Source organism: Exserohilum turcica, assembly GCF_000359705.1.
Source record: "Exserohilum turcica Et28A unplaced genomic scaffold SETTUscaffold_3, whole genome shotgun sequence".
NCBI classification, from domain to species: Eukaryota; Fungi; Ascomycota; class Dothideomycetes; order Pleosporales; family Pleosporaceae; genus Exserohilum; species Exserohilum turcicum.
The window spans coordinates 1,446,501-1,460,016 of NW_007360136.1; the positions used below are offsets into that span (position 1 = coordinate 1,446,501).

The window sequence follows — 13,516 nt, forward strand, 5'->3', positions numbered from 1 at the left end:
CTGTGGAGGTGGATCTTGGCCACGCGCAGCGAGTGAGCGTCTGCCATCCGTCGCACGTCGATAATATGGGGCGGAAAGCCTCGTCGATCTAGCTCTATGATCCATTGAACAAGAGACTGCTCTTCGACAGCTGATAGCTTGCGATTGACGGAGGCTGTCTCTGATCGTGGCTTGGTACCGCGGAGGCGTCGTCGGAGCGTTGTTCGTGGAGCGTCGTATAGCATAGCAGCTTGGCGCTAGCTTACAACACGTTTTTCTTGAAGCGCGCGAGATGCTAGAAGAACTCTACCTTCACGAGAAGTCTGTACAGAGCGTTGTTGTCGCGGCATAGTGGTGGTTGTGGAGAGTATCGCGTCAGGTTTGGTGGGGTGGGCCACTTACTGATGTGGGCCGCTTACTGATAAAACACGTTAAAGCGCGAATATTACGTCACATAGTGGCTGCGCAGGACTCGAGATGATGGCATAGTATTTGATTTTTTGGGGGAAAATATCCAAAAACAATATGACTACTTGACCAGCTAGTCAGTCGGTAGCACACCTGTCCCAAAACCTGTCCCAGAGAGTTGGAAAAAAAGGAAAAGAGAGAAAAAAAAACTATGTATGTGGTGGGCTGCACAGCTAAGCTAAGCGATATAGCACAAATGTGATGCAGATTACTAAGTTGATGTTTGAACAAAAATGAAAGACACTCGGAAGAGCATTATTCGTCGTCTGCATTCTTCCAGCCCATCTTGCGCTTTGAGTCGAATTCTTGAGGCGTCATTCTCCGGGCGCGCTCGTCTGCAAGCCGCGAGTGGCCCTTTGAAGGAGAGCGCGGAGGCGTAATAGTAGCATCGTCCTCGTCCTCTGGCTCCCAGGCACGGCGCTTAGCCAGCATCGCCTCGAGCTGAGGATCCTTGCCGCTGCGGTCAGGCACGGGCGGAGGAGGACCCTTGCGCGAGACACTCGGCTTCCTCAGGCCCGTCCGCGCGGCATCCATGGCACTCGGAACAGGCATGACCTGGCCCTTGATCTCGCGCACAATGGGCACGTCGGACGCGGGAATGGCGCCGCCCAGGCGCACCATGGGCGAGGGCGCGGCCCCCGTGGGCGCCATGGGCTTGGCCGGCGTAGGCGGTGCCTCGGGGATATCCTGAGACTCGTGGATGGGCACCGCGCGGCTGCCCAGGCGGAACCGCCCGATTTTCTGGTCCCCGACGGCGGGAAGCGAGTAGTTGATTTCCTTGGCTGGGGTCGGGGGCTTGGGCGCTGGTGGGGGGCGGGGAGCTGTCTTTGTAGTAGTAGCTGTAGTATTGGCATTGGCATTGGTATTGATAGCAGCAGCGTTCTTGTTGGCAGCAGTGGGCAGCGGTGGTGGTGGAGGAGGCGAAGCGGCCAGTTTAGGGGGTGTAGCGGGTGGAGAGGGGGGCGAAGCCGACATTGTTGGTGGAGTGTATATTCTGGGTGTCGTGGTTGTGTTTGTGGTTGTGGTGCTCTTGATCCAGGATTCTATGCGGTCGTCGTCGCGGTCTCGCGATGAGGAAGTCATCTAGACGGGTGGTGTTAGTTGATGTTTCTCATGGTGTGAATGGATGGGAATATAGAAGAAGAAGAAGGAGAAGAAAAAACTCACCCGGTCCTCTTGACTCCTCCTCTCCTCGTCGAGCAGTCTCGCCGACTCGGCCAGCGCACGTCGTATCTCCTCCTCCTCTTCCTGCTCCCGCCGCATGGCCTCTTCGCGCGACTGCTTCATCATGTACTCCATGTCGCGGTCCATCTGGTTCTGGATCTGGCGGTCATACTCCTCCTTGCTCTTTCGCTCCATCTCCCTGACGCGCTCCTCGTGGGCACGCTCCTGGCGCAGACGGGCCTCGCGTGCTTCATCACGGCGCCGCTTCTCAGCCAGACGCTCCTCCTCGGCCTGGCGATGGCCCTTTTCGAGCACCTCGCGCTCGCCGCGGCGTAGCTCCTCCTCGCGCTCCTTGGCCTCGCGGCGCCGCTGCTCGTCGTACTTGCGCTGCTCGCGCTCAATCGCCTCTTCCTCTCTCTTGCGTGCCATGCTCAGACACCGGTTGCAGATGCCCTCGCGGTCCCATGTTCGGATGGTAAAGCGGTCCTTGTTGTTGGGGTTGTCGCGGTCACAGTGCAGGTTACTTCTTTGGAAATAGGGGCAGCCATATGTGTCGACGTGGTCTTCTTGCGGGTGCCCGCACTCGAGCGTGGCAATGGTGAATCTGCACATGCTCGGTGTGTGTGTAAAAGGGTAGTGGTGGTGGGAGAGGAGGACTGTGTATAAATTTGTACAGGTATAAAACAAGGGTACAAGGGATTAGATGTGGGTACTAGCGAGAGAGAATGCGAAGGAGGAATTGAGGGGGCCAACGCATCGCTGACAAGAGGTACTTATATATATCAGGAGAGGTTGGTTGACCGCCATGCTAGTGAAGCGCGGTAAGAGTGATGGCGTGCCTGTACACGTAGTGTGGGCACATGGTGACTCTGAAACACGACCCCAAGGTTAGGAGCACTGTCGGGGCTGCAGGCGTGAAGACGCCAAAATTGACACTGCAAAGAAGCGTACAACACATCAGACGGCAGGCTTTGCCCGCCGCGGGTGAGGCGAAGACTGGCCCGATTGGCTGTGAGGTGCAGAGCCGTTCCACATGTGACGGGGACGAGAGGCATTTACTGTGCGTTGCTTCGCCCACCGAGCATTCTTTTGAGGAGCTGCAGGACCGCGCGCTGCACCGGGCTCGACAGTGGCAGCCCCGCCCGCATCCGACGTGGACGTGGTAGACGGCCACAGGCGCCCTTCCATTGGTGTTGCCGCGAATCGGTCCATCGCCCAAGCAGCCTCGCTCCCTCCTCTTCCCTCTGCCCGCCGCCCGAGGCCCAGCGTCTCGTGGGTGCCAGCAAAGACACAGGCCCCGCCGCCCGAATCGCCGTCTGGCCCTGGAAAAAATGAAGCATCCGCGCCTGTGGTCAGCGTGCACAGCGAGCCATCCAGGCGGCCGTGGTCGGTGGAGCAGGGCTACGTGGCGGGCTCAGCCGTAAGTGGGCATGGGTTGCCACACCAAGCGCCGTGTGTCGAGCAGCCAGAGCCCTCTAGAGCCGTGGAGACCGCCCCGGGAACACGCGATCGAGTAAAGGCGTCATCCATCAGTAACGTGAATGCCGATGCTGGGAATGGCACCCCCTCGCTGGCCGTGACCGAGGGCGTGCATGGAGATGGACATGGCGATGGACGTGTCGACGACGAGGGGTTGCGGTAGGCTGGCGACGTCGTCGAGCCTGGCCGCCCAGCCAATCACACGAGGCGGATTGCAACCATCCCTGCCCGCCTTGGCACCTTCGGACGAGCTTCATCGTTGACATCTTCAATCCACGGCCATTGCCTCCCGCCCGCAGCACAACCCACCATGGCCTCGAGACTGGTCCCTTTTGCATGCCGACTGGCCCCACGCGCCGCGCGACCGTTCCAGAGGCCTCAATGGCGGCCGTTCAGCGTGTCGCGCCCGGCGGCGAGTGAGGGCGGCTCTCTCAACGTCGTATGTTAATTGACCTTTTCGCACACACACACACACACAATCCAGCGGGCGTTGGGAGGCAGAAAATGCGAGCAAAGCCAAACATGTGCTAATGCCCTCTCCAGCACCGCGACACGCCGCAGAACAACGCCAAGATCCCCTTCTCTTTCACGCCGCAGAATGAGGAGCTCATCAAGGAAATCGTCTCGCGATACCCCTCGCAGTACAAAAAGGCCGCCGTCATGCCGCTGCTCGACCTCGGCCAGCGCCAGCACGGCTTCTGCAGCATCAGCGTCATGAACGAGGTTGCGCGCATCCTCGAGATGCCGCCCATGCGTGTCTACGAGGTCGCCACCTTCTACACCATGTACAACCGCGATCCCGTGGGCAAGTACCACGTCCAGGTCTGCACAACGGTAAGTTTGTGGGGTTGCAAGGAATCCAAGAGACAGAATTGACGCAAGACTCGCAGACCCCATGCATGCTCTGTGACAGCGATTCCGTCATGAAGGCGGTCGAGGATGTACTCGGCATCCACCACGGCGAGACGACGTCAGACGGGCTCTTCACATTTACCGAGGTCGAGTGCCTGGGCGCCTGTGCCAACGCCCCCATGGTCCAGATCAACGACGATTACTACGAGGACCTCACATACGACTCGACAGTCAACCTGCTCAAGGCGCTCAAGCACTCTTCCCAGGCCACGGGCGGAAGCGCAGGTAGCCTCAAGGTGCCGTCGCCAGGCCCATTGAGTGGACGGAGCACTTGCGAGCCTGCCGGTGGCTTGACCAGCTTGACCAGCGAGCCCTGGGGCAACGAGACGCTGAGGAAGGACGGTGCTCTGTAGGGGAAATGAAAATTAGGCTGTAAATACCATTTTTCTCGCATTCCGAGTAATCAGTCTTGGGGTGTGTCACTACAGCATCCATGTCTAATATATCTAACAGCAAGAAACTATATCCACACCTACAACCCCTGCACGGCCTAAAGGTCGAACAAAATACAGCTAAGACGTGGCCTAGACCCCTGGCATTATATTGCCGAAGTATTGCAGAAAGCTTCCCAAGAATAGACGCATGAAAAGCATGTGATAAAACTGATAAATAGCGAAGCTCCAAGAGCGGTGTAATGCTGCCACACGTGACTCTGCGGGGTAGTCAGGACAACTTGACTGCAGATAGCACTGACCGTAAATGAAACACTTCTTCTCTCTGTTATCCAATCATGAATACTGTTGGTCGTATGTTTCACGTTGTTCCCGAAGGTTTCCTTCCACAAGGTGTCAACGTCGTTCTTGGTGGCCAAGACGTCCAACCGCTCTTCCCACCTCTTGATCCGGCATCCAATTTCACACGATTCGTTGCTCCAAATGCGACAGATACCCCGGAACATCTCTTTGTGCCTCGTTTGTCACAGGCCACGATCCAGGCTCCACGCTTCATTCGCTGTTCAGATGTATCCGAGTTTCTCATCTACACGGACGGGGCCTGCAGCAACAACGGAGCTAACGATGGGCGAGGCGGCTGTGCCTTTGTCTTTCGCCCCGAAACTTCACCCTCGATGATTCCGCCCACAACGTCTTCCGGGCACTCGACTGCTTCGATGAAACTGCATCAACTCGGCGCTTCGAAATTCCGACTGGAATCCCGCGGCCCAACGGGCGAAGCCGTGCCGCAGACGAGTAACCGTGCGGAGCTGCGCGCCGTCATTGCTGCGCTTGGCTATCGTCTGTGGAACAACGAGGGCTGCCGCCGCCTCGTCATTGCAACAGACTCGGCGTACGTCGTCGACGGCTGCACGGCGTGGATCACGAAATGGATGCGAAACGGATGGCAGACATCAACACACCAGCCCGTCAAGAACCAGGACCTCTGGCTAGAGCTCATCAGACTACGCGACAAATGGAGCAAAGCTGGCGTCAAAGTCTTGTTCTGGCGCATCCCCAGAAGCAGGAATACCCTGGCGGATCGCCTGGCCAAGGAAGCTACGGCTCTTGAGGAAGACGAGTATTGGGCTGATCGTCGGGGTACCATGTGCTAACACTAATTCTAAGTATCAGAGACTTGGTATGACATACTAGTTTTCAGTCATCATTGGCACATTTGAAACAGAGTCTAGTCGTAACACTGCTATGATATGTACATACATCTATCACAAAGAAGCGTTCAATATGCTGTGGGTAGTAGTCTGTTTTTTTTATAATTCAGCCCGTCTCTCAAATGCCATGTCCTTTCAACTTTTGCCGCACTGGACTAATGGTGCTATGTAGTACCGACGTACGTAGTAGTGCTGGTAAAGGCTTAGAGTTGCGGAATCCCAACATGCCGCTTACTTGTATAATTCCCAATGGCTGACAATCATCATCATCGTCATCACCACTACCAATAATACCACTACCAATCAACCAACAAGCTCAAAACATAACTTTTTCTTTTTGCAACGGTCAGAATGAAATTCCCTCTATATTCTCAAGCGTATCCTGATTATGAGCCCCCCCCTCCCCCCTACTACATTTCGAGGCCGTCAATGTTTGTTATACAGGGCATGCCATGTCCATGTCCTAATCACGTTTGGACTGTGCAAAAGATGCGTCTATGTGGAAACCTTCCCAATGGCTGTTTTCTTTGAAGCGCCTCCCCCCCCTCCTCGTCATCGCCCTTTTTTCTCTCTCTAGAGGCAGAGGGGGTAAAAGTTTGTGGCTCCGAGAAAAGGGCTTCGAGAAGAAAAGAAAGAAAGAAAGAAAGAAAGAAAGAGAAAGGCAAGAATGAAGCAAAATCGTTGTTACAAGTGGCCAGTTTGCAAAACGGATCCCCCCTTAGTTCAAACGCCGTCGCTATATCCATAAATTTAGGGGGAGGAGGGGGTTTTTGTCACGGTGTTCCCCAGATTAAATCTCCCAGCCACGCTAATCCCAATGCAATGCTGATGTTTTTTCTTTTTCTTTTCTTCGAGAATGTTCGTGTTGCATGTTCATTTCCCCACAATGGGTCGTCGTGGTCGTTAATGTGTCGCTGTCTATCCGGAAGAGTGCTCGAAAAGCGGTGTGTGCAGTAATAAGCTGCTGCCGATCTGAGCTAGGTGGCGTTCGGGTAAATCGGCTTACAAGAAGCCAGAGTTCCACTTGCCCATGAGCAAGTCTCGTGTCATTTCAAAGCTAAGCCAGCTGCTGGCCATGCTGGGTGCAACCTTGAGCAGATTGGGCACAATGCCCTTGTACATGCCCCTCAGACCCTCCGTCTTGATAATCTGCTTGACCGCATCGCCAACGCCCGTGTACTGGTATCCCATACCGCTCATGGTGTTGACCTGGAATCGCCGCCGCAGGACGTCGAACGGGTATGTAATCGTCTGTGCAACGGCGCCCGAGACGGCACCAGCTGCCAGCTTGCCCACGGCACTAGGGTCCTTCTCGCCTTCGGGGGTAAACTGGGTGCGGGCAATTTCATAGACCATAAAGTTTAGGCCGACATAGGGTGCAACACCAGCTACCGTAGGCAGGATGCCCCGATACAGGGCCGAGATTCCACCCTCAGTCTTGTACATGTCCACCATGAGTGCCCACATACCCGGTAGCTTCTGGCCAGCCTCTTTCTTGAGCGCCGAAAACGATGCAGACTGAATCGACAAACGTGTGCGTACAATATCGAGCGGATACGTGAAGGTGACAGAAGTGATACCGGCGAGACCTCCACAGAACAGTCGCTGGTAAGCGTCGAGCGAGGCACCTGGTTCGCTCTCGAAGAACTAGGGCAAGTTAGCTGTTGAAGTTGCCAAGGCCGTCCCGACCGTTATTGTCCTTGTCCAAATATTCCGTCTTTTTCCTGCCTCCTCACCCTACCCATTCCAGCCCTAGACTCCAGACTTGCATCAAGTGTGTCCTGTCTTGCTCCTCCTGATCCAACCCAAAAAGCAAGTGACTCGCCAAAAAATCAAGAAAACCGCCAAATTCCAGAAATGGACTTACCCGCTTGTAGACATTGTACGCGCTAAACTGCACGGCAGAGTAGGGAACGATGCGTATGCAGTTGGTTCCGTTTCCAGCCATGAAGCCTCGCCAGCCCTCTTCCCTCCACATCTTGGCCAGCGCCTTGGGCACTGACATCTTGTATTCCTCGCGACCGACGCTCTGGACTTGGAAGATGATCTTGAGGCGTTCGAGGGGGGAAACGACGGTGCGGGAAACTGCGCCAGCTACACCACCGGCAACGAAGGAAGCGAGAACTGGCTGCGCAAAGACCTGTCGGATGCGCTGCAGGCTGGTGATGTCGGGAGTGCCGAGAGCCTGGATGCATGTGTCAATTGAAGTCTTGGGGGTGCAGGCCGTGCTACGACATACTTTGACGCCTTCTCCAGGCTCATCGCTCATAATGGCGGCCGCCTGTGGCTGCGGCTTCTCTGAGGGTTTCGACATGGTGTCGGTCCACGATACGATCAGGGGGGCGGGGGGCGCGCTGCTGTCGGATGGAGCGAGTCTGGTGCAGCCGGAGCGGAGCAAAGGTTCTATCGGAGCAAAGGAAAGGCGGCGCGACGTGGTTTCGAGGTCATCGGAGGTGACTGCGGCGGCGATGTAGACAGGTTTCTCGTTGTGTGAGAGCGGTGGAGACGGTCAATGCGCGGTGAATTCGATGTTCCATGCAAGGCGGCTAGGAGAGGATTGTCTGCACTCGTGGGCGCGCCTGTGTCGTGTGTGTCGCCGAGCGATGGGGTTGGCCGTGTTTGGCTGGCATGCGATGTGGAGATTTGAGGACAAGCGGAGGAAGAGGCAGATTTTAGTCTAGCGCGGCCAACCAACGAACCGCGCCGCGTTTAAGTATAAACCGCCCGGTACTCGCTGACAGCCCAGTCCGGACCGTTGCGACGAGATACCTGGCTCCGAGTGACACCTGTCGTCTGTTCCCGGCCGCTGTCTGTCGACGATATGCCCAGCTGGCTGCACATGGCGCTGCACATGGCTCGAGGCAAGACGACTCGGCATGCGTCATGTAGCACAGTCTTGGGGCCGTCCAGACTATGTGCACATGCTCACATACTTATTGCCAGACGGCCAGGGGCGCAAGGCATTCTAGAAAAGTCCGGTGCTACGCCCCAGCACCCCTTACCAGGGCCGTGGGCGCTGCCGTCAGCTGCGCACGTCATCCCTTTCTGGTCAGCTGTCAAAGAAATAGAGTCTTTGTTGCCGTACGCCAACAGTGCAATAACCTGAGACGACGCCCCGTGTCGCTCGAGAGCATGGCTGGACAGCCCTCGTAGTCGCCATTCACCTGCACACGCGGAACAACAAGTCGACCAACAGCCAGCCACGACGATATCTTGCCATGCCCACTGCAGACTGTGGGGTGCATACATCGGCCGTGGAAGGACTTGGTGATGATTTGGGTAATCCGAGGTCGACCTTGAGGGGGGCGATAATATATCGGATCGCGGAATGCTGCTGGCGATGGAAAACTACCGAGTCCTCCCAAAGGAACCGACATGGTGGCTGGTGAGCCTGTGACTGCAATGGCCGCAATGGCTGCACGGCTTCAGGAAAGAGTGTTTGCATGGAAACAACGATTAGCCCAGAAGTACGCCTGCTGCATGCATGTCGTACTACGTGAAGATGGTCGGGTCGCGGTGCTCTGTTCGTTATCGATAAGTGGCTTGTGCTGCGTAGGGTGGATCGATCCTTGCCGCAAAGCGCGAGCCGTAGAAACTCTCCCTCTACGCCTGCATCATGCTATCACGTCGCCTTTTTCGACAGCTGACCGATAGCTTGCTGCTGGGCCGTTGCGCTCACCCAAAACATGCGGTATGCTTTGCATCAGCATGTGCAACCTGCAGCTCTCCTGCTCGAGCATTGGCCCCATGGACTCGGCATTCTTCATCGTCCTCGACAAGGTGGAAATCGCGACAGGGCAGAGATTTTTTCGCCAAAGAAGCCCGGGTGAAGGGCTTGAAGAGCCGTGCGGCTTTCAAGCTGCTCGAGGTAGGAGCGCATCGCAGTAAGAGTGCGCAGTGACTAATCACGCACAGCTCAATGAAAAACACAAACTGTTCAAGCCCGGTCAAACGGTTGTTGATTTGGTAGGCGTGCATGTGGGTGTTGAAAGAGTCAAGGTTAACACAGCCAGGGATATGCACCGGGCTCATGGTGTCAGGTTCGCTGATGTTATATTCTACGTCCAAACTCATCTCACTCTGGTTAGGTGGCTGTGAACCGTACATCTCCAGACGGACGTGTGATTGGCATTGATCTCATACCAGCGCAACCTCCCCGGGGTGTCTCGACCATTCAAGGCGACTTCTTGTCCCCTGCCATCCAAGAAGAGGTGCGGGCATATGTGCGAGACCCTGAGCTGGGTCGGCCCAGGAGACAGATTTCCTCGAGCGTCAGTGAAGGGCTTACTGAGGAAGAGCTGGAAGAAATGCAGCGGGGATACATTGACATTGAGCGCCAGGCGCATCTAGACGGCGCCGACCTTGAAGTGATTGGGCAGCCGATAGAGAACAAGGATGGCGACGCATCATCCGCGGCCAAGCTATCTCTAAAAGAGCGGGATATGCAGCAGGGAAGAGTAGTGGACGTGGTACTCAGCGACATGTCAGCACCCTGGGACCAAACGACTGGCTTCTACAAAAAGAGCCTTAGTGACCCATATTTTAGGATGATGAACACCAGCGGCAATGCTTTCAGAGACCATGCGGGCAGCATGGTTGGTATGCCCTCGCGGACAAGGCAAAACTAGACTGACGGAGATAGGATCTGTGCATGGCAGCGCTGACGTTTGTGTTTGACACACTGAAGACGGGGGGCCACTTTCTTTGCAAGTACTACCAGGGCCCGGAAGAGAAGGCGTTTGAGACGAAGCTGAAGCGGCTCTTTACCAAAGTCCAGCGCGAGAAGCCCGAGTCGTCACGCGCAGTATGCACCCCGGCCTGGCCTTGGGGCGTCGACTGCTAACCGTCGCAGGAATCCAGAGAGGCGTACTTTGTGGCCCTGCGGCGCAAAGAGACACCGACCAAGGAGGAGGTGCTGGGCCGAGGATGAGTCTCATGGCGCTTGGGTGTCTGCGTGGTATATCCATCCGTTCGGACCGAAAGCAGTGCATGTCAAAGTTCAGCGGGCACATGGGTACAGATATCATGGCACGCACCGAGGGGGTCTAGAGGAGGAGGCGGAGGGAGGTCGGCTCGAGTACAAGGCGAGGTGGGCGAGGTGGGCAGGCGGCGAGATGGGCACATGGATGGGACATGGATGGGCACATGGTATGCAGGACCGGACGCGGTGGTAATTAAGAGGGCCAGCGGTGGTACCTGAGAGGCAGCTCTGGACGCGTCTCGTCACATCCCGGACGACATGTCAAGCGTTTTTGTGGGCCGGGGGAGCAGGGATGCGCGGGGAGAGCGAGGGATGGAGGCCGTGGTGGTGGCGCGGCGTCATGGGCTGGCTGCAACGCCCACGGCACGGCGGGCAGGCGGGCACCAAGACGAGGGCTGCGCTGGTGGTGGTGGTGGTGGTGGTGGTGGTCGGCGGGCTTCGTCGTGGCAGCGCGGTGGGTGCGGCTCTCTGGACGCCTTGGACGGTGGACGCGCTGCCAGGGGAGCTTGGGTCAAGGCCATGACTCGCTCGGCTGGGTGGCCGGCTGGATTCGAAGGCTTCTAGAGCCGAATCCTAACCTTATCACGAACCGCATTTTCTCCCCATCAACCCACCGATCAATCTAATCCGAGCTGTGCGACGTGGCCAATGAGTGCCGGCGATGGATTTCAATAACCCTAATGCGTACGGCGGCCAGTTTGCCAATTCCCCGCAACACGCCCAATTTGATCCGCAAGCCCGCCTCCAGCAGCAACCCTCCACGCCCGGCCAGTATGCGCAACAGGGCCCGTTTCCGGCCATGGGTGGCGCCATGGGAAATAGTGTAATGCAGCCTGGAGCCCCGTATCTCCAGCAGCGAGGTAAGCCGGTCCATGGCCGCCCGAGGACTCTTGTCCACGCTGACAGACGGACTGACTGACGCCATGGAGCAGCCGCCCTACACCACGCCCAACACCACCCGCAGCAGCAACAGCACCACCAGCTGTCGTCGCCCAGCCCCTACTCGACCGCGCCCTTTGCCCAGCCCATGCCCTCGCCTGCCCACCAGCAATTCGCCCAGAACCGCCAGACGGCCTCGCCCGCCAGCGTCACGGGACAGCCGCCCTTTGCGACGCCCCAGCCCCAGCCCTCGCCCAGCAGCCTGCCCTCAAACGGCCAGCACACGCCCATGAACCTCCAGCTGCCCGTCAAGTCGGACCCGCCCCAGGTCCACACGCCCGTCAAGCCCGTGCCGCCCTCGCCCATGTCGCCCGTCACCCCGGCGCGTACCCAGGACCGCGTCGCGACGCTGCTCGAGATCAACAGCATCCTGATCAAGGACGTGTGCGACCTGCAGGCCCAGGGCAAGTCGGGCCATGTAGGCGCCACGCCCGACAGGAAGCCAGAGGGCGAGAAGGCCCAGCCATCCAAGGAGTATGTCGAGTAAGTACTATCCGGCCCCCCCCCCCCCTTTGTGTCCACAACCCCAAGCTGACACGGCGCGTCCAGCTACATGCGCCGTCTCCAAGCAAACCTCGCCTACCTCGCGCAGAACGCCGAAAAGGTGCCCAAGCCAGGCCAGCAAATGCAACCGGGGCCCGCCATCATGTCGGTGCCCGCGTCACACCCGGAGCTTGCCAAACTATACACCAAGCTCCAAGAGCTGTTTCCCGGCTGGAAGGGCCAGACGGGGCAGATGAAGCAATCGCCGGGCCCACAACGCGTCGGCTCAAATACAGTACAGCCGCCGAATAGCGCTGGCTTGCAGCCAAATTGGGGTCAGAATGCTCTACAGCAAAGTTTGCAACAAGCACAACAGCAAGCGCAGCAGCAGCAGCAGCAAACATTACAGCAGCCCAAACAAGAAAGTCAATAGACGTGGTAGAAGGGGGGGATGGGAACGAGACACGAGCTTTGTTTGTTCCATTCGCAGGCCGTATGGACGAGTCAAGCGTTCATGTAATTGTAGATATACCTCTTTTTTTTTCTTTCTTCTCTTCATTCATGCGGGTGTTTTTTTTCTTTTTTTATATTCAATGTATGCTGTAAGACCGAGAGAAAAGAAAAACAAGGAGATGAGAAAAAACTCGGGCGCAGACAAAGCTGAGACGATGGTGGTTGGTGGTTGGTGGGGTGGGGGGGGAAATAACAGTTTTAGGCTGGAAGCAGACGGAGCAAAGTGTCTGTATTCGTCGAGGATGTTTTACAAAAAAAAGGTTAGGTTGGGTTTGAATGTTCATGTAGGGATTCCTCGCGTGTTTGTGCGTTTGTTTTATCAGTGTGTGTGTGTGTAGATGGATGTCGTAAAGTACTTACGCAAGGCCAGTATCAAATACATACATATACATGAAGATATGCAAGAAGAAGCCCCTGGTCTAGTATCAATGCGCTGACTCACTCACTCACTCACTCACTCACTCACTCACTCACTCACTCACTTGCTCGGCTGGAGACTAGTTAAGGGGGTATTAATCACATCAGTTGTTTGTTCTTTTCATGTTCCTACATATATACTTACTGTACATGTTTGTATGTGCATGTGCATGTGTTGGATATGCAGGGGAGGGGGGGGGGGTTGGAGGTTGGCGGAAGGAAAGGCTCAGCGTTGGTGTTGGGGATGATGGTAGACTGGCTGATAGACTGACTGAGAGAGAGAGAGAGAGAGAGAGAGATAGCTAGTGCTGCTATCCATGACATATTCATGTCTTCATACTGGATACCCGGTGAGTTGTACGAGATAGAAGAAAAGATAGATGAATGAATGAATGAATGAATGGATGTATGTACAGTTAGTTAATTTGCAGTTTCAAACACTCAAACCAAAGGCAACGTGATTAAGCAAATCTAGTATCCTGGTAATTCATACGAGCAGGGAAAGGGAAAAAAAAAGAGTACGTACTTGGAAGTAGATTACATGATTCCTGCGAATACACCGTAGTGAGATAAAGTGA

At 56.2% G+C, this 13,516-nt stretch overlaps 6 protein-coding genes across 6 annotated transcripts; 4 read left to right on the plus strand and 2 right to left on the minus strand.

Annotated features, from left to right (window-relative positions):
- Nucleotides 1–481: 481 nt before the first annotated feature.
- Nucleotides 482–2,314, minus strand: SETTUDRAFT_163718 (uncharacterized protein). Its single transcript, XM_008029244.1, has 2 exons — nt 1,615–2,314; nt 482–1,530 (listed from the first exon to the last, which is right to left on the minus strand). Exons 1-2 carry the CDS (start codon nt 2,221–2,223, stop codon nt 703–705), a joined length of 1,437 nt encoding a protein of 478 aa, XP_008027435.1. The 5' UTR covers nt 2,224–2,314; the 3' UTR covers nt 482–702.
- Nucleotides 2,315–3,374: 1,060 nt separating this feature from the next.
- On the plus strand, nt 3,375–4,482 carry SETTUDRAFT_163719 (uncharacterized protein). Its single transcript, XM_008029245.1, has 3 exons — nt 3,375–3,529; nt 3,634–3,924; nt 3,981–4,482. The coding sequence occupies exons 1-3, from the start codon at nt 3,401–3,403 to the stop codon at nt 4,353–4,355; spliced, it is 795 nt and encodes a 264-aa protein (XP_008027436.1). The 5' UTR covers nt 3,375–3,400; the 3' UTR covers nt 4,356–4,482.
- A 250-nt stretch (nt 4,483–4,732) lies between these two features.
- On the plus strand, nt 4,733–5,716 carry SETTUDRAFT_179521 (uncharacterized protein; the record flags this gene model as incomplete). The annotated part of the gene is made up of 1 exon (XM_008029246.1): nt 4,733–5,716. One exon carries the CDS (start codon nt 4,733–4,735, stop codon nt 5,546–5,548), a length of 816 nt encoding a protein of 271 aa, XP_008027437.1. The 3' UTR covers nt 5,549–5,716.
- An 891-nt stretch (nt 5,717–6,607) lies between these two features.
- SETTUDRAFT_20444 (uncharacterized protein) lies at nt 6,608–7,919 on the minus strand (the record flags this gene model as incomplete). Its single annotated transcript, XM_008028702.1, has 3 exons — nt 6,608–7,252; nt 7,473–7,790; nt 7,845–7,919. The coding sequence occupies 3 exons, from the start codon at nt 7,917–7,919 to the stop codon at nt 6,608–6,610; spliced, it is 1,038 nt and encodes a 345-aa protein (XP_008026893.1).
- Nucleotides 7,920–9,221: 1,302 nt separating this feature from the next.
- SETTUDRAFT_137144 (uncharacterized protein) lies at nt 9,222–10,888 on the plus strand (the record flags this gene model as incomplete). Its single annotated transcript, XM_008029247.1, has 6 exons — nt 9,222–9,473; nt 9,521–9,571; nt 9,619–9,645; nt 9,694–10,200; nt 10,248–10,409; nt 10,458–10,888. 6 exons carry the CDS (start codon nt 9,222–9,224, stop codon nt 10,533–10,535), a joined length of 1,077 nt encoding a protein of 358 aa, XP_008027438.1. The 3' UTR covers nt 10,536–10,888.
- A 359-nt stretch (nt 10,889–11,247) lies between these two features.
- On the plus strand, nt 11,248–12,550 carry SETTUDRAFT_117339 (uncharacterized protein; the record flags this gene model as incomplete). The annotated part of the gene is made up of 3 exons (XM_008029248.1): nt 11,248–11,454; nt 11,554–11,999; nt 12,075–12,550. 3 exons carry the CDS (start codon nt 11,248–11,250, stop codon nt 12,439–12,441), a joined length of 1,020 nt encoding a protein of 339 aa, XP_008027439.1. The 3' UTR covers nt 12,442–12,550.
- Nucleotides 12,551–13,516: the final 966 nt, after the last annotated feature.

Bases quoted from the DNA above. Each gene is read 5' to 3' on its own strand.
- SETTUDRAFT_163718 (XM_008029244.1), bottom strand. From the start codon at position 2,223: ATGTGCAGATTCACCATTGCCACGCTCGAGTGCGGGCACCCGCAAGAA. The intron at 1,531-1,614 runs GTGAGTTTTTTC...CCACCCGTCTAG, and splicing joins GGAGGAGTCAAGAGGACCGG to ATGACTTCCTCATCGCGAGA.
- SETTUDRAFT_163719 (XM_008029245.1), top strand. From the start codon at position 3,401: ATGGCCTCGAGACTGGTCCCTTTTGCATGCCGACTGGCCCCACGCGCC. The intron at 3,530-3,633 runs GTATGTTAATTG...TGCCCTCTCCAG, and splicing joins AGGGCGGCTCTCTCAACGTC to CACCGCGACACGCCGCAGAA. The intron at 3,925-3,980 runs GTAAGTTTGTGG...CAAGACTCGCAG, and splicing joins ACGTCCAGGTCTGCACAACG to ACCCCATGCATGCTCTGTGA.